Below are 26,545 nucleotides of genomic sequence, written 5' to 3' on the forward strand. Positions count from 1 at the left end.
CCGGAGCACCCGGAGGAAACCCACGCAAACACGGGGAGAACGTGCAAACTCCACACAGACAGTCGCCCGAGGCCGGATTCGAACCCGGGTCCCTGGCGCTGTGAGGCAACAGTGCTAACCACTATGCCACCGTGTTGACTGAACACTTAGGATTCAGTGAGACATTTTAAACTGAGCTCAAACCAGTTAAAATGAATGGGAAAACACATTCAAACCCATTACAGTCAATGGGGACAGATCAATCCCTTTTGTATAGCCCAGATACATCCAGATTTGGGCGCGAAGATTACAGCTCCCAATGGGGTATAAAGATAGCCTCTCAGGAAGCCATTCTCTCTCTCTCTGCCACCTTGCCTCCGATGCCCTGCCTGCAGGAAGAACAGTTCAGAAGCCCGCCCAAAGAAGTGGAATACCAGCAGTTACTTTTGAATTACTGGGGTATCTCTACTTCGGGGCGGTGAAGAATAAAAAGGACAGACCGCAGGGGCACGGAGCAGGTGTTCACTGGTGAGCATAGATTTTCTGGCCCATTACAAGGCAACCTAGATAGCTTTTAGGGGTGGGAATTAAAGGGGAATTTTGTTAAATTGTCATTTTAGTCAATTTTCCTTCGATGTGTCCGTTTCTCCTCCCCTATTAAGCAAAGGTGTGCTGTATTCATTATTTTCAATTTATTCTTTATTTCAATAAATACTGGTCTTCTTTGCACCCAACCACGAGTCTCGTTTTGTCTATATCGCTACTGAAATAAGTCCGGCGGTCAGAACCAGAAAGGGGAGCGATTCGAAACCGCACGGGGCCCTGGAGCAGCTCAGATACTCCTGACTGGCCAGAGACATAAACCCCACACAACCCCCCTATTTTTCTACAAGATGGAGAAAGAGAGACAGGGAGAGACAGACAGAAAGAGGAGATAGACAGAGAGAGAGAGAGAGAGAATGACAGAGAGAGGGAGAAAGAGAGAGATAGACAGAAAGAGGAGATAGACAGAGAGACAGAGAGAGAGGAGAGAGAGAGACAATGACAGAGAGAGGGAGAAAGAGAAACAGAGATAGACAGAAAGGGGAGATAGACAAAGAGAGAGGGAGAGAGAAGGGGAGAGAAAGAGAGGAGGAAATGGAAAAAGAGAGAGAAGGAGAGAGAGACAGCAAAAGAGGAGACAGAGCGAGAGGGAGAAGGAAAGTGAGAGAGAGAGCACGAATGAAGGGAAGAGAACACATGATTGTGCATTCACCTTTGACATAATCTGGTAGTTTGGACTGCAGGTGACCCCAGGTTGCTAGGAAGGGTAGTCTGGGCCCTGGGAACAGAGGGGAAGGTAGCTGTTAATCTCGGCGGGGAGAACAAGCAGCTCACTCACAGAGTCAGTGATCAGACACCATGTGTGTGTGTTACCCTTCTCCTGGATCTCCCGCAGCAGGGCTGGCAGCTCCGGCCTCGTGCTCCTCACCTTCAGCAAGGCTTCCCACATAGCCCGCCCGCCAGGGGCACCATTCATCATCACCGTGTCCAGCAGGAAGACTGCAGCGTCTGCATTTTTCCCCCTCTTCACGAAATCCCGCACAAACTGTAAAGGGGGGGGGAAAGAGAAAACTCGTAAAAACATAAGAAATAGGAGCAGGAGTCGGCCATTCGGCCCCTCGAGCCTGCTCCGCCATTCAATGAGATCATGGCTGATCTTCTACCTCATCTCCACTTTCCTGCACTATCCCCATATTCCTTGATTCCTTTAATATTCAAAAATCTATCGATCTCTCTCTTGAATATACTCAACGACTGAGCCTCCACAGCCCTCTGGGGTAGAGAATTCCAAAGATTCACCGCCCTCTGGGTGAAGAAATTCCTCCTCATCTCAGTCCTAAATGGCCGACCCCTTATTCTGAGACTGTGACCCCTGGTTCTAGACTCCACAGCCAGGGGGAAAAATCCTCCCTGCATCTACCCTGTCAAGCCCTGTAAGAATTTTGTATGTTTCAATGAGATCACCTCTCATTCTTCTAAACTCCAGAGAATATAGGCCTAGTCTACTCAATCTCTCCTCATAGGACAATCCCCCATCCCAGGAACCAGTCTAGTGAACCTTCGTTGCACTCCCTCTATGGCAAGTATATCCTTCCTTAGGTAAGGAGACCCAAACTGTACACAATACTCCAGGTGTGGTCTCACCAGGGCCCTATATAGCATAGAAAAATAGGAGCAGGAGTCGGCCATTCGGCCCTTCGAGCCTGCTCCGCCATTCAAAACAATCCTGGCTGATCCTCTATCTCAATACCATATTCCCGCTCTCTCCCCATACCCCTTGATGCCTTTTGTGTCTAGAGTCTATAATTGCAGTAAGACGTCTTTACTCTTATACTCAAATCCTCTTGTAATAAAGGCCAACAAACCATTTGCTTTCCTAATTGCTTGCTGTACCTGCATGTTAACTTTCAATGATTCGTGTACAAGGACACCCAGGTTCCTCTGAACACCAACATTTCCCAATCTCTCACCATTTAAAAAATACTCTTGATTTCCATTTTTCCTACCAAAGTGGATAACTTCATATTTCTCCACATTATATTCCATTTGCCATGTTCTTGCCCGCTCACTTAGTCTGTCCATATCCCCTTGAAGCCTCTTTGCATCCTCCTCACAACTTTTTTTCCCACCCAGCTTTGTATCATCACCAAACTTGGATATATTACACTCGGTCCCCTCATCCAAACCACTGATGTAGATTGTGAATAGCTGAGGCCCAAGCACTGATCCTTGCGGGACCCCACTAGTTACAGCCTGCCAGCCTGAAAATGACCCATTTATTCCTACTCTCTGTTTTCTGTCCGTTAACCAATCCTCAATCCATGCTAGTATATTATCCCCAATCCCATGAGCCCTAATTTTGTTTAATAACCTCTTGTGTGGCTCCTTATCGAATGCCTTCTGAAAATCCAAATACACCACATCCACTGGTTCCCCCTTATCTATTCTGCTAGTTACAAACACAAAAAACTCTAACAGATTCGTCAAACACGATTTCCCTTTCATAAATCCGTGTTGACTCTGCCCAATCCTATTATTATTTTCTAAGTGCCCTGTTACCACGTCCTTAATAATAGATTCTAGCATTTTCCCTACTGCTGATGTCAGGCTAACTGGTCTGTAGTTCCCCGTTTTCTCTCTCCCTCCTTTCTTAAATAGCGGGGTTACATTTGCTACTTTCCAATCCGCAGGAACCGTTCTACAATCTATGGAATTTTGGGAAATGACAACCAATGCACCCACTATCTGTATAGCCAACTCTTTCAAAACCCTAGGATGTAGGCCATCAGGTCCAGGGGATTTATCGGTCCCAATAATTTCTCCAGTGCTATTTTTTACTAATACTAATTTCTTTCAGTTCCTCATTCTCGCTAGACCCTTGGTTCTCCACTATTTCCGGGGTTTTTTGCGTCTTCTTCTGTGAAGACAGACACAAAGGCCATGAAATTCGGTGGGCTGCGCCACCAGTTAGCGCCTAAAGAGGGCACTCAGTGGCTTTAGCGCCACTGGCCACGCCTCCCGCGAAATTTAGCGGGGCGCTAATGGCGGCGTTAGCCTGTAGCGCTGCGCCACCACCGATGACATCATCGGTGTGCGCAGCGCCCCGCTACCGCCCCGAACGCGATATTGGGTCGCGCCCCCCCCTGTAGCGCCGGTCACAAATCGCGACCGGTTCAGGGGGGCCTACCTGTAGCGGTAGTGGCGCAAATTAAAGGGGAGGTGCGGGGTGGCCATTTTTTTCGGTGGCCGCCTGCCAGCACCTCCTCGCACCGCCCTCCTGATCCCCCCCGGGCAGTGCCGGCTGTGTCCCGGGAGCCCGGCACCTCTCCTCGGTGCCGGGGCTCTTTTGCCGGCACTCGCGATCAGAGATCGCGCTGGTGCAGGCCCCTCCCCTTTAAGAAGGGGAGGAAGGCCTGCAGTACCGCAGCGCGCCGTGCCGCAGCGTGTGGCGCTGCGGCACGTTGCACTGCGATATTCAGTTTCAGCGCCCCAAGACGGACGCGGGGCGCCTCGAGCAGCGCCCCGCTTCCGTTTGGGGCGCTCAAACTGAATATCCCGCTGGCACTCCCGGCTCCTTCCGGGGCGGGACTTCCGACACCTAGGCGAGCTTGGCGCCCCGTTTTAGGCCAAAGTGTTTGTTTAATTTCTCTGCCATTTCCTTATTCCCCATTATAATTTCTCCTGTCTCAGCCTGTAAGGAACCCACTTTTACTTTCGTTAATCTTTTCCTTTTTACATACCTATAGAAGCTTTTACAGTCTGTTTTTATGTCTCTCACTCGTTTACTCTCATATTCTATTTTCCCTTTCTTTTATCAAGTTCTTGGTCCTCCTTTGCTGAATTCTAAAGTCCTTCCAATCCTCAGGCTTACTACTCTTTTTGGCAACATTATAGGCCTCTTCCTTTGATCTAATACTATCTTTAACTTCTCTTGTTAGCCACGGTTGGACCACTTTTCCTGTGGGGTTTTTGTGCCTTAAAGGAATGTATATTTGTTGTAAATTATGGGCTGGATTTTCATTGAGGTTTGGGGTTGTAGTCCCGCCTCCATCGAGTTCCAGCCAACCCATGCGATTTAGACTTGATTGACCTTGTTGAGCCCACCCAGCGGGCTCAGCAGGCCAATTAAGGGCCACCCGGCAACAGGTGACGTCACAGATTGAAATTTCATCTGTCAAGACCTTTTGACAGATGAAATATCAGCGTTCGACAGCTGTCAAACACTGACAATCTGTACTCCATGTTAATTCCTTCCTCGCAGGATGATTTAGAGATCTCCCCGGAACAGAAAGCAGAGGCTGCAGATTTTGACAGCTCGCAGCCATTCTGCTTTCTGTGCCGGTGAGATGAGGGACTCCCGAGACCTGAAGGAAGGAAGGCTGTAAAGGTTAGTAGAACTTCTTTAAACACTTTACACAGACCAAACGCACTCATGCACCCATCACTCACCTGAACACCGACATCTCGAACCCTCCAAGCCCTTCATCCCGACGGCCCACCTCGCTAACTTGGCGTGGTCTGGAGCCGTCGGGAATCCCACATTTCAACAATGAAAATAAGGATTAGGCTGAAAACTGCCTGTTAACAGGCAGGTAATTGGTACTAATCCCCTTCCCGTCTCGGGGAGGCGGGTTCCAGTGCGGGGCGGGTACACGCCTCCTTTGAAACTGGCATGGAGGCGGGTTGGGCGTGGGATAGGGTCGGGACCCCTGATTTCAGGATTTTTAAACCCCCACACACCTCCAATCCCGACTCCACGGCCCAATGAAAATCCAGCCCATTTATGTATTAATTCTTTAAATGCTAGCCATTGCTTGTCTGCCATCATACCTTTTAATGTAGTTTCCCAATCTACCTTGGCCAACTCGCCCCTCATACCTACCTAGTTTGCACTGTTTAGATTTAAGACCCTAGTTTCAGATTTAACTAAATCACTTTCAAACTCAATATAAAATTCTATCATATTATGATCACTCTTCCCTAAAGGCCCCTTTACTACAAGGTTATTAATTAACCCTTTCTCATTGCACAATACTAGATCTAAAATAGCCTGTTCCCTAGTTGGTTCCCCAACATACTGATCAGAAAACTATCTTGCATACATTCCATGAATTCGTCCTCCACACTATTACTGCAAATTTGGTTTGCCCAGTCTATATGTAGATTAAAGTCCCCCATGATTACTGTACTACCCTTGTTACATGCGCCTCTAATTTCCTGATTTATACTCTGCCCTACATTATAACTACTGTTTGGGGGCCTATAAACAACTCCCACCAATGTTTTCTGCCTCTTGCTGTTTCTTAGCTCCACCCAAACTGATTCTACTTCTTGATTTTCGGAGCTGAGATCCTTTCTCTCCACTGTCTTTATCCCATCCTTTACTATCAGGGCTACCCCTCCTCCTTTACCATTTTGCCTATCTCTTCTAAAAATTAAGGGCTAAAAATTCGTCGGAGGCGCAAACGGGGCACCCAGATCGCCTGGGCGCAAAAATTACCGCCGCGATTGGACCATTAGCGACCGCCGCTGCAAATTCAGTGTGAACGCCCCAAGAGGGCCACACGCGCTGCGCCACACGCGCTGCGGTACTGCAGGCCCTCCTCCCGTTCTTAAGGGGGAGGGGCCTGCACCAGCGCGATACCCGATCGCGATTGCCGGCAAAAGAGCCCGGCACCAAGGAGAAGTGCCGGGCTCTCGGAAAACAGCCGGCAATGCTGCAGGGGGCGATCAGGAGGCCGGGGACGGAGGTGTTGGCTGGCGGCTGCCGGAAAAAACGGCCGCCGCGCACCTCCACCTTAAGTTGCGCCTCTGCCGCAACAGGTAGGCCCCATGAACCGGGCGCCATTTGCGAACGGTGCTACAGAGGCGGTCGCTGCCTAATATCGAGTTCGGGGCGGTACCGGGGCGCTGCGCACTCCGATGACGTCATCGGAGGCGGCGCAGCGCAACAGGTTAACGCAGCCAGTAGCGCCCCAGCTGAATATCACGGGAGGCGTGGCCAGTGGCACTAAAGCCACTGACTGCCCTCTTTAGGCGCTAACTGGTGGAGTTACCCACCGAATTTTTAGCCCTAAGTATCCTGGAATATTTAGTTCCCAACCTTGGCCATGTTGCAACCACGTCTCCGTTATGGCTACGAGATCAAACCTGTTAATTTCTATCTGCGCTATTAATTCATCTGTTTTGTTGCGAATGCTTCGCGCATTCAGATATGGTGCCTTTAGCTTTGACTTATTTCTATTTTTCCCTGATGTCACCTTAGTCACTGATGCCTTATTACCTTTGTTACTCTCCCTGTCCCTTCCTGACCCACTGCTTATTTTTAAACAAAACTCTACTCTGGAGCCTTGACATTTCTCTCGCTGCTTTTAAATTTACTCTTTCCTGAATCCTCCTCCCTCCCACCCCCCACTTCATTAGTTTAAAGCCCTGTCTACCGCCCTACTTATTCAGTTCGCCAGGACGCTGGTCCCAGCCCGGTTTAAGTGGAGCTGGTCCCGACGGAACAATTTGCGCGTGGCTCAGGTAACAATCCAGAGATGATTACCTTTGAGGTTCTGCTTTTTCATTTGGATCCTAGCTCCTCGAACTCACTCAGCAGGACCTCATTCCTAGTTCTACCTATGTCGTTGGTTCCTACGTGGACCACGACAACCGGTAAGCCTGACATTGGTAGTGGGAAAAATGCTAGAGTCCATTATTATAAAAGATGTAATAGCAGAGCACTTGGAAAGCAGTGACAGGATCGGACAAAGTCAACATGGATTTACAAAAGGTAAATCGTGCTTGATTAATCTACTGGAATTTTTTGAGGATGTAACTGGTAAAATAGATAAGGCAGAACCAGTGGATGTGACGTATTTGGACTTTCAGAAGGCTTTCGATAAGGTCCCGCATAAGAGATTAGCGTGTAAAGTTAAGGCACATGGGATTGGGGGCAAGGTATTGACTTGGATAGAGAACTGGTTGGCAGACAGAAAGCAAAGAGTTGGAATAAACGGGTCTTTTTCCGAGTGGCAGGCAGTGACTAGTGGGGTACCGCAGGGATCTGTCCTTGGACCCCAGCTATTCACAATATATATTAATGATCTAGACAAGGGAACTAGATGTAATATCTCCAAATTTGCAGATGACACAAAGCTGGGTGGGCGTGTGTGCTGTGAGGAGGATGCCGAGAAACTCCAGGATGATTTTGACAGGTTGGGTGATTGGGCAAAAGCATGGCAGATGCAATATAACGTGGATAAATGCAAGGTTATCCACTTTGGTGGCAAAAGCAGGAAGGCAGATTATTATCTGAATGGCAATAGATTGGGAGAAGGGGAAGTGCAACGAGACCTGGGTGTCCTTGTGCACCAGTCGCTGAAGGTAAGCATGCAGGTGCAGCAGGCAGTTAAGAAGGCAAATGGCATGTTGGCCTTCATAGCGAGAGGATTTGAGTACAGGAACAAGGATGTCTTGCTGCAGTTGTACAGGGCCTTGGTGAGACCACATCTTGAGTATTGTGTGCAGTTTTGGTTGCCTTATCTGAGGAAGGATGTTCTTGCCATGGAAGGAGTGCAGCGAAGATTCACCAAGCTGATACCTGGGATGACAGGAATGACATCTGAGAAGAGATTGGGTTGATTGGGCTTGTACTCGCTGGAGTTTAGAAGAATGAGAGGGGATCTCATTGAAACTTATAAAATTCTGACAGGACTGGACAGACTAGATGCAGGAAGGATGTTCCCGATGGTCGGGGAGTCCAGAACCAGGGGTCACAGTCTAAGGATAAGGGGTAGGCCATTTAGGACAGAAATTAGGAGGAATTTCTTCACCCAGAGAGTGGTGAACCTGTGGAATTCTCTACCACAGAAGGCAGTAGAGGCCAATTCATCTATACATATAAAGCGGCTCTTCTGTCTGTCCCGATGTCTGTCTGTCCGTTCTCTATACGTTTGAAAGTTACAGAGCGTACCGACGCGCGCGTCGCCTCAAAAGAAAGCTTGCGATTCCGGACCAGTCATAGGCGTATTTACGTTTCGGCCGGACAAAAATCCCGCCCGCGGTATCCCGAAAACGTTCAGCGTTCCGCTCATTAGCATCTCATTAGCGACCGTGTGACGTCGAGGTCCACCAATCGGACGGCGGGTTCCTTCCTACAGTTGAGTGTCGAGTGACTCGACGATTGACCAATCCTACGCTTCGGTGACCTGACCGCTCGACCAATCGGTGCATGTGTGGGCGGGCCTTATCCTTCTGAACCGAGGTGAGTGGCCGCCATCTTGATTTTTCACAATTTTTCCCCCCACACTTTCTGTGTGTTAGGGAACTAAGGTAAATATTTTAATGATGTGTTAGGGAATTAAATAACAATTTAATAGGGGGGGGGGGGGAGAGCCTCGGGAAATCCCGGGAGGGGGGGGGGGGGGGGGGAGAGCCTCGGGAAATCGCGGGGGGGTGGGAGAGCCTCGGGAAATCGCGGGGGGGAGAACCTCGGGAAATCGCGGGGGTGGGGGAGAGCCTCGGGAAATCGCGGGGGGCGGAGAGCCTCGGGAAATCGCAGGGGGGGGGGGGGGGCGAGCCTCGGGAAATCGCGGGGGGGGGGGGGCGAGCCTCGGGAAATCGCGGGGGGCTCGCGCCGCCCGCACTGACCGCGCATGCGCCGCCCGCCCGCCCACAGCGGCCATCCATCAGCCGTGCGATACGCGGGGGACCTCAGCTCCGGTCCGTCCCGGCCCGGCCGCTATCGCAGCGGCACCGGACCACAGGCGCTAGGCAGGGGGAGGGGCCGGAGAGAGGGACAGAGGGGAGTGGGGGAGGGGGTAGGCGAGGGTAGGTGTGGGGGTGGGGGAGACAGGGGAGGGGAGGGAGGGAGACAGGGGAGGGGAGGGAGGGAGACAGGGGAGGGAGGGAGACAGGGGAGGGGAGGGAGGGAGGGAGGGGAGGGGAGGGGAGGGAGGGGAGGGGAGGGGAGGGAGAGAGGGGAGGGGAGGGAGGGATAGGACAGGGAGAGGACATGACAGGGAGAGGGGGGACACACAGGGGCAGGGAGACCAAGCGCCCCAAAATTGCCCTCGCAACGCGGGGCTCCCCAGCTAGTTAAATATATTCAAGAAGGAGTTGGATATATTTCTTAAGGCTAAAGGGATCAAGGGATATGGGGAGAAGGCAGGGGCAGGGTACTGAATTTGGATGATCAGCCATGATCGCATTGAATGGCGGAGCAGGCTCGAGGGGCCGAATGGCCTACTCCTGCTCCTATCTTCTATGTTTCAATGTTTCTATGGATCCTCCCCCTCCCACTCCAAGTTCTTCTCCAGCCGCGAGGAGATGTCTTTAACCTTGGCACCGGGCAGGCAACACAACCTTCGGAACTCTCGGTCGCGGCCACAGCGAACAGTATCTATCCCCCTGACTATACTGTCCCCGACCACAACTACATTCCCTTTCACTCCCCCCACTTGAATGGCCTCCTGCACCATGGTGCTATGGTCAGCTTGCTCATCCATCCTGCAGGCTTTTCCCTCATCCACACAGGCAGCAAGAACCTCATACCTGTTGGACAAAGGCAAAGGCTGAGGCTCAGCCAGCACTGCACCTGGGGTCCCCTTACCTGCCTGAGTTACAGTCACACCCTCCTGTCCCTGACCACAAACCAGACCTGCACCACTACCTAACCTAAGGGGTGTGACTGCCTCCTGGATCAAAGTGTCCAGCTAACTCTCCCCCTCCCTGATGCCCCGCAATGTCTGCACTCGAGACTCCAGCTCAAAAACTCTGAGCTCAAGTTCCTCAAGATGCAGGCACATAGAAACAGAAAAATAGGAGCATTCGGCCTTTCGAGCCTGCTCCACCATTCAATATGATCATGGCTGATCCTCTATCTCAATACCATATTCCCGCTCTCTCCCCATACCCCTTGATGCCTTTTGTGTCTAGAAATCTATTTATCTCCTTCTTAAATATATTCAGTGATTTGGCCTCCGCAGCCTTCTGTGGTAGAGAATTCCACAGGTTCACCAACCTCTGAGTGAAGAAATTTCTCCTCATCTCAGTCCTAAATGTCCTACCCTGTATCCTGAGACTGTGACCCCTGGTTCTAGACCCCCCAGCCAGGGGAAACATCCTCCCTGCATCCAGTCTGTCAAGCCCTGTCAGAATTTTATACGTTTCAATGAGATCCCCTCTCATTCTTCTAAACTCTAGTGAATACAGGCCTAGTCGACCCAATCTCTCCTCATACGACAGTCCTGCCATCCCAGGAATCAGTCTGGTGAACCTTCGCTGCACTCCTTCTATGGCAAGTATATCCTTTCTTAGGTAAGGAGACCAAAACTGCACACAGTACTCCAGGTGTGGGCTCACCAAGGCTCTGTATAACTGTAGTAAGACATCCTTGCTCCTGTACTCAAATCCTCTTGCAACACACCATTTGCTTTCCTAACTGTTTGCTTTCAGTGACTGGTGTACAAGGACACCCAGGTCCCTTTGTACATCAACATTTCCAAATCTATCACCATTTAAATAATACTCTGCCTTTCTGTTTTTCCTACCGAAGTGGATAACTTCACATTTATCCACATTATACTGCATCTGCCATGTATTTGCCCACTCACTCAACTTGTCTAAATCGCCTTGAAGCCTCTTTGCATCCTCCTCACAACTCACAATCCCACCTCGTTTCGTGTCATCAGCAAACTTGGAAATATTACATTTGGTCCCCTCATCCAAATCATTGATATATATTGTGAACAGCTGGGGCCCAAGCTCTGATCCCTGCGGTACCCCACTAGTCACCGCCTGCCACCCCGAGAAAGACCCATTTATTCCTACTCAGTTTCCTGTCTGTTAACCAATTTTCAATCCAGGCCAGTATATTACCCCCAATCCCATGTGCTTTAATTTTGCACACTAACCTCTTATGTGGGACTTTATCAAAGGCCTTCTGAAAATCCAAATACACCACATCCACTGGTTCTCCCTTATCTATTCTACCAGTTACATCCTCAAAAAACTCCAGTAAGTTTGTCAAACACGATTTCCCTTTCATAAATCCATGTTGACTTTGTCTAATCCCGTTGATATTTTCTAAGTGTCCTGTTATCACATCCTTTATAATATACTCTAGTATTTTCCCTACTACTGATGTTAGGCTAACCGGTCTGTAGTTCCCCGTTTTCTCTCTCTCTCCTTTTTTAAATAGTGGGGTTACATTTGCCACCCTCCAATCTGCAGGAACTGTTCCATAATCTACAGAATTTTGGAAGATGACAACCAATGCATCCACTATTTCCATGGCTACCTCTTTTAGTACTCTGGGATGCAGATTATCAGGCCCTGGGGATTTATCGGCCTTCAGTCCCATTAATTTCTCCAGCACTATTTGTTTACTAATACTAATTTCCTTTAATTCCTCCTTCTCACTAGACCCTTAGTTCCCTAGCATTTCTGGGAAGTTATTTGTGTCCTCTTCCGTGAAGACAGAACCAAAATATTTGTTTAATTGCTCTGCCATTTCCTTGTTCCCCATTATAAATTCTCCCGTTTCTGACTGCAAGGGACCTAACTTTGTCTTCACTAATCTCTTTCTTTTTAAAAACTTGTAGAAGCTTTTACAGTCCGCTTTTATGTTCCTTGCAAGTTTACTCTCATACTCTATTTTTCCCCTCTTAATCAATCTCTTGGTCCTTTTTTGCTGAACTCTAAACTGCTCCCAATCTTCAGGCTTGCTACTTTTTCAGGCAACTTTATATGACTCCTCTTTGGATCTAATACTATCCTTAATTTCTTTTGTTAGCCATGGTTGGGCCGCTTTTCCTTTTGTGTTTTTGCGCCAGAAAGGAATTCCTGGAGTGTGTACGAGATGGTTTTTTAGACCAGTACGTTGAGGAGCCAACTAGGGAACAGGCTACCCTAGATTGGGTATTGTGCAACGAGAATAACTGTTGCAATTCATACATTTGTTCCTTAAATGTTAGCCATTGCCTATCCACCGTCATGCCTTTTAATGAAGCTCCCCAATCTATCATAGCCAACTCACTCCTCATACCTTCATAGTTTCCTTTGTTTAGATTTAGGACCATAGATTCAGATTGGACTACTTCACTTTCCATCTTAATGAAGAATTCTATCATGTTATGATCACTCTTCCCTAAAGGACCCCGCACAACAAGATTATTAATTAACCCCTTCTCATTGCACAATACCCAATCTAGGATAGCCTGTTCCCTAGTTGGCTCCTCAACGTACTGGTCTAAAAAAAACCATCTCGTACACACTCCAGGAATTCATCCTCCACAGTATTATTGCTAATTTGGTTGGGCCAGTCTATATGTAGATTAAAGTCACCCATGATTACTGTAGTACCCTTGTTCCATGCATCTCTAATTTCCTGTTTGATGCCATCCCCTACATTACCACTGCTGTTTGGAGGCCTATAGACAACTCCCACTAATGCTTCCGGTGGCCTGTCACTTTAATTCGCCGCCCCACTCCCACTCAGACCTCACCGTCCTCTGCCTCTTGCACTGTTCCAATGAAGCTCAGTGTAAGCTCGAGGAACAGCACCTCATCTTCCGATTAGGCACTTTACAGCCTCACCATCGAGTTCAACAATTTCAGACCCTAACCTCGGCCCCTATCTTTTTTTCCATTTTTTTCTCTCTCTCTCACATGGCAGCTGTCGATCATTCTGCCATCGCCATTTACACTTCATCTCGAGCCATCTTTTGTTTCTTAACTTGTCCCATTACCATCTCCTTTTGTCTTGCACCATCATCCCTTTTGTCTCTTAATCTCTCCTGCCTTCCACCCTATCCCAGACCTTCCCTTTTGTTCTTTCCTCCCCGCCCCCCTCTCCCTGCCCCTACACTTGCTTAAACACCTGTTCCATCTCCAGCTTTTTCCAGTTCTGACGAAGGGTCATCGAGTTATAGAGTTATACAGCACAGAAAGAGGCCCTTCGGCCCATCGTGTCCGCGCCAGCCATCAAGCCCTGTCTATTCTGATCCCATTTTCCAGCACTTGGTCCGTAGCCTTGTATGCTATGGCTTTTCAAGTGCTCATCCAAATGCTTCTTGAATGTTGTGAGGGTTCCTGCCTCTACCACCCTTTCAGGCAGTGAGTTCCAGATTCCAACCACCCTCTGGGTGAAAAAGTTTTTCCTCAAATCCCCTCTAAACCTCCTGCCCCTTACCTTGAATCTATGCCCCCTGGTTATTGACCCCTCTACTAAGGGGAAAAGTTCCTTTCTATCTACCCTATCTATGCCCCTCATAATTTTGTACACCTCAATCAGGTCCCCCCTCAGCCTTCTCTGCTCCAAAGAAAACAACCCCAGTCTGTCCGGTCTCTCTTCATAGCTGAAGCGCTCCAGCCCAGGTAACATCCTGGTGAATCTCCTCTGCACCCTCTCCAATGCAATCACATCCTTCCTATAGTGTGGTGACCAGAACTGCACACAGTATTCCAGCTGTGGCCTAACTAGCGTTTTGTACAGCTCCATCATAACCTCCCTGCTCTTATATTCTATGCCTCGGCTAATGAAGGCAAGTATCCCATTTGCCTTTTTAACCACCTTATCTACCTGTCCTGCTGCCTTCAGGGATCCATGTACATGCACACCAAGGTCATCGACCTGAAACGTTAACTCTCGTTTCTCTCTCCACAGATGCTGCCTGACCTGCTGAGTATCTCCAGCATTTTCTGTTTTTATTTCAGATTTCTAGCATCGGCAGTGTTTTGTTTTCGTCCCACCAATGTTTTCTGCCCCTTGGTGCTTCTTACCGCAAACGCGGTTGTCCGGGACCACAATGCTCCCCACAAACTCCCACAGGCTGCAGTTGCGGCACACCGCCTGCACTGCCATCCCTGTATGACCTTGTGTCGCAGTGGGGAAAGAGTTAAACTGACATCGCTGGCAGTTTCACTGAATGGTGTAAGAAAGAGGGATCAACATGAAAGACCGCATCCATAAAGAAGGTCAAGATAAGCTGACCTTTGAAAGCTAAAAACAATTAAATGCAGACAGCGGGCTGGATTTTCATTCAGAAGTCGGGAAGGAGGCGGGACTACAACCAGTGGGCTCAGCAGGCCAATTAAGGGCCACCCGGCAACAGGTGACGTCACAGATTGAAATTTCATCTGTCAAGACGTGTTGACGGATGAAATATCAGTGTTTCACAGCTGTTTGAAGCTGTCAAACACTGACAGTCTTACTTCTAACCTGAGTCCTTCTACACAGACTCAGTTAGAAATCTCTCTGGCACAGAAAGCTGCAGGCTGTCACTTTTGACAGATCGCAGCCATTTTGCTTTCTGTGCCGGTGAGATGATGGACTCCCGAAACCGAGAGGAAGAAAGGCTTTAAAGGTAAGTACAGGTAATTTAAACTTCTTTACACACTTTAGACACACCAAACACACTTACCTTTGCACTCGTGCACCCATCACTCACCTGAACACCGACATCGCGACCCCTCCAAGTCCTTCAACCCGACGGCCCGCCTGCTCTAACCTGGCGTGGTTTGGAGCCGTCGGGAATCCCACACGACACCCCTCAAAATAGGGATTAGGCTAAAAACTGCCTGTTAACTACCTGTTAACAGGCAGTTAATTGGCACTAATCCCTTCCCGCCTCAGGTCGGCGGGTCCCAGTGCGGGGCAGGTACCCGCCGCCTCTGAAACTTACATGAAGGCGGGTTTTGGGCGGGATGGTGCCGGGACCCCTGAATTCGGGATTTTTGCCCACCCCGCACGCCTAAAAGCCCGCCTCACGGCACACTGAAAATCGACCCCAGCGTGTCTGGGATTTCAGCTGCCCGTAAAAACTTGATATCTGGGTCGCATCCCAAGGTATCTGTTAATCAGCATTCAGCGGTTTGAGTCATTGATTGAGGAGGCAGCTTACACATGTTTATATTAAGATTCGGAACCCAATCCGTGAAGATGCATGCGGGCCAAGATCCAATCAGGCGGCAGGAATGAATTGTGCATGAGGCTGCCATGTGTATTTTAATGTATAAAAATGTCGTGTTTGACATGAATCAAGTCATTCATGAAAGAAAGACTTATGAAATAATACTGAGCGGCCTGCGGGTAGCGCTGTCCAGGGAGAGCATAAATACGCGGGCACGGGCCCAGCTTGCGCAGGACATTCTTAACAGGAACTAGTGAAGGACACAACTAGACCCCCATGTTGTAAAACAGTTGATTAAAGCTTTGTTTAACGCTTAGACCAAGTGCCGAGTAGTTTTCTTACATCAGTGTTTACTGTAACAATTTGGAAACGTCTGGCTAAACATAGAAGATCGGAGCAGGAGTCGGCCATTCGGCCCCTCGCGCCTGCTCCGCCATTCAATGAGATCATGGCTGATCATCCAAATTCAGTACCCTGTCCCTGCCTTCTCCCCATATCCCTTGATCCCTTTAGCCTTAAGAAATATATCCAACTCCTTCTTGAATATATTTAATGAATTGGCCTCTACTGCCTTGTGTGGTAGAGAATTCCACAGGTTCACCACTCTCTGGGTGAAGAAATTCCTCCTCATCTCTGTCCTAAATGGCTTACCCCTTATCCTTAGACTGTGACCCCTGGTTCTGGACTCCCCGACCATCGGGAACATCCTTCCAGCATCTAGTCTGTCTATTCCTGTTAGAATTTTGTAAGTTTCGATGAGATCCCCTCTCATTCTTCTAAACTCCAGCGAGTACAAGCCCAATCAACCCAATCTCTCCTCGTACGTCATTCCTGCCATCCCAGGAATCAGTCTGGTGAATCTTCGCTGCACTCCTTCCATGGCAAGAACATCCTTCCTCAAATAAGGCGACCAAAACTGCACACAATACTCAAGATGTGGTCTCACCAAGGCCCTGTACAAATGTAGCAAGGCATCCTTGTTCCTGTACTCAAACCCTCTCACTACGAAGGCCAACATACCATTTGCCTTCTTAACCGCCTGCTGCACCTGCATGCTTACCTTCAGCGACTGGTGCACAAGGACACCCAGGTCTCGTTGCACTTCCCCTTCTCCCAATCTATTGCCATTCAGATAATAATCTGCCTTCCTGTTTTTGCCACCAAAGTGGATAACCTCGCATTTATCCATGTTATACTGCATCTGCCATGCTTCTGCCCAATCACCCAACCTGTCCAAATCATCCTGGAGTTTCTCGGCATCCTCCTCACAGCACACACGCCCACCCAGCTTTGTGTCGTCTGCAAATTTGGAGATATTACATCAAGTTCCCTCGTCCAGATCATTAATATATATTCTGAATAGCTGGGGTCCAAGGACCGATCCCTGCGGTACCCCACCAGTCACTGCCTGCCACTCGGAAAAAGAGAATCAGCCATTCATGAAAGAAAGACTTATGAAATAATACTGAGCGGCCTGCGGGTGGTGCTGTCCAGGGAGAGTATAAATACTCGGGCACGGGCCCAGCTTGCGCAGGACATTCTTAACAGGAACTAGTGAAGGACACAACTAGACCTCCATGTTGTGAAACAGTTGATTAAAGCTTTGTTTAACGCTTAGACCAAGTGCTGAGTAGTTTTCTTACATCAGTGTTTACTGTAACAATTTGGAAAAGTCTGGCTAAAGCCAGAGCAGACTGTCTTCCCACCGGTGCAATAAAGACAACTTGACTATCGATCTAAAACCTTGTGTCGAGTGTTGGTTTAAAATACTCCACAACAGTGTTATAATTAAATGTAATTAAATTTGTATTTAGGTAACTTAAGTTTACAGTGTCGTTTCTTGACTACTTACTTGCTCGAGATTAAGTTATGGGAACTGAAATTAAATATCTACCTGTAACACAAAGCACTACACGTAGTGTCGGCAAAAAGCAGCAACTCCTTCCCCCCTCTTCTCCGAATTCCTACTCTTTCCAAATGACCAAAGAAAACAGTCTGTTGACATGCACTCGGTTTAATCCAGCTCTGTGCAGAACTCGAGATCTTTCGGTCGGAAGAGGGTGACCTGACCAACCCGTCCCCCCGTGACCTCTACAACCCCGTGACCTCTACAGCTTGCCCCTGCGTCCTATCGATAAACCACCACCGTGTCCTATACAGTGAACCCCCTCCGCCCACCCTCCCCCACACCGTTTCCCCGCCCTCACCCGTCCCTGTCCATATAACCCACCCTTCCATCCTATCGACACCCCATAATATGCCGCAGCCCCAAACGTCGCATCCGCGCTTGCCTGGGTTGACCGGGGGGACCCAGGGCCTCACCCACGTACCTCGTCCTCTTCTTTAAATATGGTAATCCCGGCCAAGGCGGCACTCAGATCCACCGCGTAACTCTCCAGCACCCGCTGCAGCTGCTGCCGATAAAACTTGGTCACCAGGAACAGCTGGGGGTCATTGTAGCTCGCTAGCGTCTCCTGGATCCCACCGCCGGCACCTGGACACAAAAGCACACACCCACCCCCCGGCATTTAATTCATTCCAGCAACAGGTATCTGAACAGAGAGACAGACAGAGAGAGAGACACACACAGAGTGACAGAGAGACAGAGAGAGAGACAGAGAGAGAAACAAAGAGAGAGACAGAGAGAGAGAGACAGAGAGAGAGCGACAGAGAGAGACACACACAAAGCGACAGAGAGAGAGAGACACACACACAGAGCAAGAGAGACAGACAGAGAGACAGAGAGAGATGGAGAGACAGAGAGAGACACAGAGAGTGACAGTGAGAGACAGAGAGCGAGAGACAGAGAGACACAGAGAGAGAGACACACACAGAGCAACAGAGAGAGACAGAGAGAAACAGACAGACAGAGACAAAGAGAGCGACAGAGAGAGAGAGCGACACACACAGAGCGACAGAGAGACAGACAGAAAGAGACAGAGAGAGCGAGACAGCGAACAGAGAGAGACACACAGAGAGCGACAGTGAGAGACAGAGCGAGAGACAGAGAGACACAGAGAGAGACAGAGAGAGACACACACAGAGCAACAGAGAGAGAGACAGAGAGAGACAGAGAGACAGAGAGCAACAGACAGACAGACAGAGACAAAGAGACCACGACAGAGAGCGACCGAGAGACACACACAGAGCGACAGAGAGACAGACAGACAGAGAGAGAGACAGAGAGAGCGACAGACAGCGAGACAGACAGATAGACACAGAGAGCGACAGTGAGAGACAGAGAGCGAGAGCCAGAGAGAGACACAGAGCGACAGTGAGAGACAGAGTGAGACAGAGAAAGACACAGAGAGAGACACGGAGAAAGACAGAGAGACAGAACGAGAGAGAGAGAGAGACAGAGTGAGAGACAGAGTCAAAGAGAGACACAGAGAGAGAGTGAGAGACAGAGACACAGAGAAAGACAGAGAGAGACACAGAGCGAGAGAGAGAGTGAAAGAGACAGACAGAGAGAGAGAGAGAGTGAGAAATAGGAGCAGGAGAAGGCCATTCTGCCCTTCGAGCCCGCTCTGCCATTCAATAAGATCATGGCTGATCTTCACCCTCAACTCCACGTATAGAAGGAGAAAGTAAATGAAAGAGAAAGAAAGAGAGAAAGCAAGCTATTAATGTAGTAAAACGGCCCAAGGCTCTTCACCGGAGCATTAGCTGACAAAAGTTGACACCGAGCCACAGCAGGAGATATTAGGACAGGTGACTAAAAGCTTGGTCCAATAGGGAGGTTTTAAGAGCGTCTTAAAGGAGGAGAGAGAGGCGGAGAGGTTTAGGGAGGGAATTCCAGAGCTTAGGGCCCAGGCAGTTGAAGGCACGGCCGACAATGGCGTACCGATGGAAATCGGGGGATGCACAAGAGGCCAGAATTGGAGGAGCGCAGATACCTCGGAGGGTTGTAGGAGGTTACAGAGATAGGGAGTATTGTAGGGGCTGGAGGAGGTTACAGAGATAGGGAGGGTTGTAGGACTGGAGGAGGTTACAGAGATAGGGAGGGTTGTAGGGCTGGAGGAGGTTACAGAGATAGGGAGGGTTGTAGGGGCTGGAGGAGGTTACAGAGATAGGGAGTGTTGTAGGGGCTGGAGGAGGTTACAGAGATAGGGAGGGTTGTAGGGGCTGGAGGAGGTTACAGAGATAGGGAGGGTTGCAGGGGCTGGAGGAGGTTACAGAGATAGGGAGGGTTGTAGGGGCTGGAGGAGGTTACAGAGATAGGGAGGGTTGTAGGGCTGGAGGAGGTTACAGAGATAGGGAGGGTTGTAGGGGCTGGAGGAGGTTACAGAGATAGGGAGGGTTGTAGGGCTGCAGGAGGTTACAGAGATAGGGAGGGTTGTAGGGCTGGAGGAGGTTACAGAGATAGGGAGGGTTGTAGGGCTGCAGGAGGTTACAGAGATAGGGAGGGTTGTAGGGGCTGGAGGAGGTTACAGAGATAGGGAGGGTTGTAGGGCTGCAGGAGGTTACAGAGATAGGGAGGGTTGTAGGGGCTGGAGGAGGTTACAGAGATAGGGAGGGTTGTAGGGCTGCAGGAGGTTACAGAGATAGGGAGGGTTGTAGGGGCTGGAGGCGGTAACAGCGATAGGGAGGGTTGTAGGGGCTGGAGGAGGTTACAGAGATAGGGATGGTTGTAGGGGCTGGAGGAGGTTACAGAGATAGGGAGGGTTGTAGGGCTGGGGGAGGTTACAGAGATAGGGAGGGTTGTAGGGGCTGGAGGAGGTTACAGAGATAGGGAGCGTTGTAGGGGCTGGAGGAGGTTACAGCGATAGGGAGGGTTGTAGGGGCTGGAGGAGGTTACAGAGATAGGGGGGATTGTAGGGGCTGGAGGAGGTTACAGAGATAGGGAGGGTTGTAGGTGCTGGAGGAGGTTACAGAGATAGGGAGCGTTGTAGGGGCTGGAGGAGGTTACAGAGATAGGGAGGATTGTAGGGGCTGGAGGAGGTTACAGAGATAGGGAGGGTTGTAGGGCTGGAGGAGATTACAGAGATAGGGAGGGTTGTAGGGGCTGGAGGAGGTTACAGAGATAGGGAGGGTTGTCGGGGCTGTAGGAGGTTACAGAGATAGGGAGGGTTGTAGGGGCTGGAGGAGGTTACAGAGATAGGGAGGGTTTTAGGGGCTGGAGGAGGTTACAGAGATAGGGAGGGTTGTAGGGGCTGGAGGAGGTTACAGAGATAGGGAGGGTTATAGGGCTGGAGGTTACAGAGATAGGGAGGGTTGTACGGCTGGAGGAGGTTGCAGAAATAGGGAGGGTTGTAGGTCTGGAGGAGGTTACAGAGATAGGGAGGGTTGTAGGGCTGGAGGAGGTTACAGAGATAGGGAGGGTTGTAGGTCTGGAGGAGGTTACAGAGATAGGGAGGGTTGTAGGTGCTGGAGGAGGTTACAGAGATAGGGAGGGTTGTAGGGGCTGGAAGAGGTTACAGAGATAGGGAGGGTTGTAGGGGCTGGAGGAGGTTACAGAGATAGGGAGGGTTGTCGGGGCTGTAGGAGGTTACAGAGATAGGGTGGGTTGTAGGGCTGGAGGAGGTTACAGAGATAGGGAGGATTGTAGGGGCTGGAGGAGGTTACATAGATAGGGAGGGTTGTAGGGCTGGAGGAGGTTACAGAGATAGGGAGGATTGTTGGGGCTGGAGGAGGTTACATAGATAGGGAGGATTGTAGGGGCTGTAGGAGGTTACAGATATAGGGAGGGTTGTAGGGCTGGAGGAGGTTACAGAGATAGGGAGGGTTGTAGGGGCTGGAGGAGGTTACAGAGATAGGGAGGGTTATAGGGCTGGAGGTTACAGAGATAGGGAGGGTTGTAGGGCTGGAGGAGGTTGCAGAAATGGGGAGGGTTGTAGGTCTGGAGGAGGTTACAGAGATAGGGAGGGTTGTAGATCTGGAGGAGGTTACAGAGATAGGGAGGGTTGTAGGTGCTGGAGGAGGTTACAGAGATAGGGAGGGTTGTAGGGGCTGGAGGAGGTTACATAGATAGGGAGGGTTGTAGGGTCTGGAGGAGGTTACAGAGATAGGGAGGGTTGTAGGGGCTGGAGGCGGTTACAGAGATAGGGAGGGTTATAGGGCTGGAGGTTACAGAGATAGGGAGGGTTGTAGGGGCTGGAGGAGGTTACAGAGATAGGGAGGGTTGTAGGTCTGGAGGAGGTTACAGAGATAGGGAGGGTTGTAGGTCTGGGGGAGATTACAGAGATAGGGAGGGGTTGCGAGGCCATGGAGGGATTTGAAAACCTGGATGAGAATTTTGAAATCAAGGCGTTGCTTAACCGGGAGCCAGTGTAGGTCAGCGAGCACAGGGCTTATGGGTGAACGGGACTGAGGACATGGGCAGCCGACTTTTGGATGAGCTCACATTTACAGAGAGTGGAATGTGGGAGGCCAGCCAGGAGCGCGCTGGAATAGTCGGAGTCTGGAGGTAGCAAAGGCAGGGATGAGGATTTCAGCAACGGATGAGCTGTGGCAGGGGCGGAGATGGACGATGTTATGGAGGTGGAAACAGGCGGTCTTAGTTATGCCGCGGATATGTGGTCGGGAGCTCATTTCAGGGTCAAATATGAATATACTCAACGACTTGAGCCTCCACAGCACTCTGGGGCAGAGAATTCCACAGGTTCACCACCCTCTGAGTGAAGAAATTCCTCCTCGCCTCAGTCCTAACTGGCCGGCCCCTTATCCCGGAGACTATGCCCCCCCCTAGCTCTAGACTCTCCAGCCAGGGGAAACAGCCTCTCGGCATCAACTAGGGAACGGGCAACAAATGCCAGCACTGCCCGCACATTTCGAGAATGGAGAAACATCGAAGATAGGAGCAGGAGTCGGCCATTCGGCCCCTCGAGCCTGCTCCGCCATTCAATGAGATCATGGCTGATCATCCAAATTCAGTACACTGTCCCTGCCTTCTCCCCATATCCCTTGTTCCCCTTAGCCTTAAGAAATATATCCAACTCCTTCTTGAATATATTTAATGAATTGGCCTCCACTGCCTTCTGTGGTAGAGAATCCCACAGGTTCACCACTCTCTGGGTGAAGAAATTCCTCCTCATCTCTGTCCTAAATGGCTTACCCCTTATCCTTAGACTGTGACCCCTGGTTCTGGACTCCCCGCCATTGGGAACATCCTTCCTGCATCTAGTCTGTCCAGTCCTGTCAGAATTTTATAAGTTTCAATGAGATCCCCTCTCATTCTTCTAAACTCCAGCGAGTACAAGCCCAATCGACCCAATCTCTCTTCATACGTCATTCCTGCCATCCCAGGTGTCAGCCTGGTGAATCTTCGCTGCACTCCCTCCATGGCAAGAACATCCTTCCTCAGATAAGGCGACCAAAACTGCACACAATACTCAAGGTGTGGTCTCACCAAGGCCCTGTACAACTGCAGCAAGACATCCTTGTTCTTGTACTCAAACCCTCTCGCTGCGAAGGCCAACATACCATTTGCCTTCTTAACCGCCTGCTGCACCTGCATGCTTACCTTCAGCGACTGGTGCACAAGGACACCCAGGTCTCGTTGCACTTCCCCTTCTCCCAATCTATTGCCGTTCAGATAATAATCTGCCTTCCTGTTTTTGCCACCAAAGTGGATAACCTCGCATTTATCCACGTTATACTGCATCTGCCATGCATCTGCCCAACCTGTCCAAACGTGAAACGTTCCGCCTCCTGTGATCGGAAAGACTCTTAAGCCACCCACCTGCTATCCTAGTCTGAGTGCCTCCTTCCCGGCTCGTGCCTCCTCCTCTTGGCGTACTCCGTCCGCCCGTGGGTCCAGGGGGTGCTCTTCCCCTCCTGGGTACGGGCTGATTCCTTTTGCTCGGCGCGCTTCCCATCTCAGTTTGTCTGTGCAGCGGGGAAAGAGTTAAAAGGACATCGTTGGCAGTTGCACTGAATGGTGTAAGAAAGACAGGGGCCAACACGAAAGGCCACTTCTATAAAGAGGCGGTCAAAGATAGCTGGCCTTTTAAGAGGAAAAAAAGCGATGAGGTGGAGACGGGGGCTGGATTTTATCAATGGAGGCGGGACTACATCTTTCGGGGTTCTAGTCCCGCCTCCATCGAGTTCTAGCCAATGTAGTGTATGTACCTTTAAGAGGAACTATGTTTTTGAAGCCCCTGTGTACTGTAGTACCAGTAGTGACCACTCGGGTATATAAGCCTGTATTGTGTCTTGTGTAGTGAGTTCACCTCCAGACTTTGTTCAGTAAACACTTGTAAACTCAACTTCTGCATTCTGTGTCTCCATTAACACACGGATCCAACAGTGGCGACGAGTTAGAAACGAACTTACCTGCAATTCGGCAGCACCTCAAGGAGATCGATTCCTCAGACGAAGGTCGAAGCAAGAAAAAAAAACTGTTTTCACCAGCTAAACGGGCTGGTGGCAGGTAGTGCACTGATCCTTCCTGGGCTGCGGCGGGCTGGGGCTCGACCGGGTGGCTCTGCAGCGGGGCCGGGCAGCGAGTCGGAAAGCAGAAGCAAAGAGAGACAGAGGGTGGAACACTCAGGAGGCGGCCGGCGCTGCAAAGCAGGTCGACGTTCGGACCGAGCAGAGGGAGGGGAAAGTCCCAGAGGGTCCAACGGGAACGATTCTCCAAGTAACGGAGAAACTATTAAAAATATATATTAAAATGTTTTTTTTAAAAATAGAAATACCGCGAAAAGCTGCAGGTCGCAATGGGAACCACGGAGAACAGCGTTGGCAGCAGCGGCAGCGGCGGGAAAGCGCCATCTTGACTCGGCGGGGGAAGAAGGAAAAGCGCGGGAGGCGCCATTTTTGATTTTCAGGATGCCGAAGACTGGCAATATTACTGCTTTCGATAGTGATATAGAGGATTGGACCACATATGTGGAAAGAGTGGAGGTATATTGCAAGGCGAATGAAGTAGCGGATGATAAAAAGGCATCGGTACTTCTAAATCTGATGGGCGCAAGGACATACGGGCTGTTACGAAACTTGATCACTCCAGCCAAACCGATGGACAAGAATTTTAAGGAGATTGTTGATACCCTACAGGAGCACTTAAACCCAACACCGCTGCTGATAGCGGAACGATTCAAATTCTTCAGGAGGAATCAGCACAAGAATGAAAGTAACGCTGATTACCTCACCGAATTACGAAAGCTGTCTAAGCACTGCCAATTCGGGGCAGGACTGGCAGATTCTCTACGAGACAAATTCGTCTGTGGTCTCCTAAGCGAAGGAACACAGAAAAGACTACTTTCTGAGAAAGATTTGACACTGGACAAGGCTTTCAGTGTGGCTGTGTCATACGAAGCAGCAGCAAGAGGAGCTGCAGAGATACAGCAAAAGCCACAGGACTTCGGCACCCATGAAATGACACGGGGTTTCGAGAGATGTTATCGCTGCGGCAGATCCACCCATGACCAGAGGGACTGCTGGTTCAAGGACAAAGCATGCAGGCAATGCGGAAAGATGGGACACATTGCACGTGTATGCCGATCTGGAAAAAAATCCGCTGACAGTAAAAAGGTCAATAAGGAAAAGTACAGGAAGGTACAAATGATGACGGACAGTAGCTCCGAAGACCAGAAGAGCGATAGCAACTCCGGAAACAAGAGACTAAGCTGTCTCAAATTACATAATGTAATTGCCAAAGAAGATTACCAGACCATTTGGGTTACCCTCACAATAGCGGGGTCCCCAGTTAAAATGGAGCTAGATACAGGATCAGCTCTGACCGTCATAAGTCGACGGGATTACGAGCGGCTATTTCCGCATATACCTTTGAAAGACACATCCATTATCTTGAAGACATATACGGGGCAGAAAGTATACCCCAGAGGGAAAATAAGGGTGGCTGTTGTATACAACGGCAAGGAAATACAGAAGTTGTATTTATATGTTCTGCAAGATGGTGGTCCACCATTGTTGGGACGTGAATGGATCAGAAAGATACGTTTGGACTGGCACTCCATTCAGGCACTGACGGTGACCAGTAAGAAAAAAAATGATGATGACGTCATACCTGGACGATTAAAAGAAATCTTGGCTAACGCCAAAGAAGTGTTTCAACAGGAACTAGGAACCCTGAAAGGTGCCACCGCCTCAATAAAAGTGGAAGATACGGCAATTCCCAAGTTTTTTAAGGCAAGGCCGGTGCCATACGCAATTCGTCCAGCAGTCGAGGCAGAGCTGGAGAATTTGGAAAAAGCAGGCGTGTTATCCAAGGTAGATTGGAGCGAGTGGGCAACACCCATCGTCCCGGTCATGAAGAAAACGTTGAATAATGATAAATCTGAAGAGCAGAGAAAAATTCGCATCTTTGGGGACTTCAAGGTGACTGTAAACCCGGTTCTTCATACGGTACAGTATCCTCTTCCGAGGATAGAAGATATTTTCGCCTCACTATCCGGAGGGAAACGTTTCACCAAAATTGACTTGGCACAGGCATATCTACAAATGGAGGTTGAGGAGACCTCTAAAAAGTATCTCACGATAAACACACACAAAGGCCTGTACCAGTACAATCGGCTGGTTTTCGGAGTAGCATCAGCTCCAGCTATCTGGCAAAGAGCTATGGAGCAAGTACTGCAAGGGATTCCGGGGACTCAATGCTACCTAGACGACATCCTTGTAACAGGAGAAAATGACAACGAGCACCTTGCCAATTTGGAGCAGGTGCTCACGAGGCTGAGAGAACGGGGCCTACGAGCAAATCGCCCCAAGTGCGAATTTTTCCAGAAACAAATATCATATTGTGGCCATGTCATTAACGAAGAAGGGTTGCATAAGTCACCTGAAAAAATTGAAGCGGTCGTAAAAGCCCGCGCGCCTGAAAATGTCTCACAATTAAGGTCGTTCCTGGGATTAATAAATTACTATCATAAATTTTTACCGAACTTGTCAACGGTTCTGCATCCTCTTAATGAACTGCTACAAACGGGAGTAATTTGGAAATGGAGCGAAGACTGTAAACGTGCCTTCCATAAATGCAAAGGCTTGATCACATCCAGAGAAGTGTTGGCTCATTACAACCCAACACTGCCAATCAGACTGGCGTGCGATGCATCCCCTTACGGCGTGGGAGCGGTATTATCGCATAGATTCCCTGATGGCTCGGAGCGGCCGATAGCTTTTGCGTCACGCTCATTGAACTCAGCTGAGCGTAACTATGC

General features: G+C 49.7%; 1 protein-coding gene across 1 annotated transcript in view; it reads right to left on the reverse strand.

Moving 5' to 3' along the window:
• The window catches only part of LOC147092223 (NACHT, LRR and PYD domains-containing protein 3-like), a 77,488-nt gene that overhangs the window by 35,754 nt on the left and 15,189 nt on the right, over positions 1-26,545 (reverse strand). The window contains exons 2-5 of the mRNA XM_085975887.1: positions 23,104-23,249; positions 17,753-17,916; positions 1,396-1,567; positions 1,235-1,300 (exon numbers count right to left, since the gene is read on the reverse strand). Coding sequence (XP_085832013.1) covers positions 1,235-1,300; positions 1,396-1,567; positions 17,753-17,916; positions 23,104-23,239 — 538 coding nt within the window. The 5' untranslated portion in view covers positions 23,240-23,249. The remainder of the gene's footprint in view (positions 1-1,234; positions 1,301-1,395; positions 1,568-17,752; positions 17,917-23,103; positions 23,250-26,545) is intronic.

This window comes from Somniosus microcephalus, unplaced genomic scaffold (genome assembly GCF_052327205.1).
Source record: "Somniosus microcephalus isolate GS21.2 unplaced genomic scaffold, FLI_Smic_1.0 unresolved_chr2, whole genome shotgun sequence".
Lineage (NCBI taxonomy): Eukaryota > Metazoa > Chordata > Chondrichthyes > Squaliformes > Somniosidae > Somniosus > Somniosus microcephalus.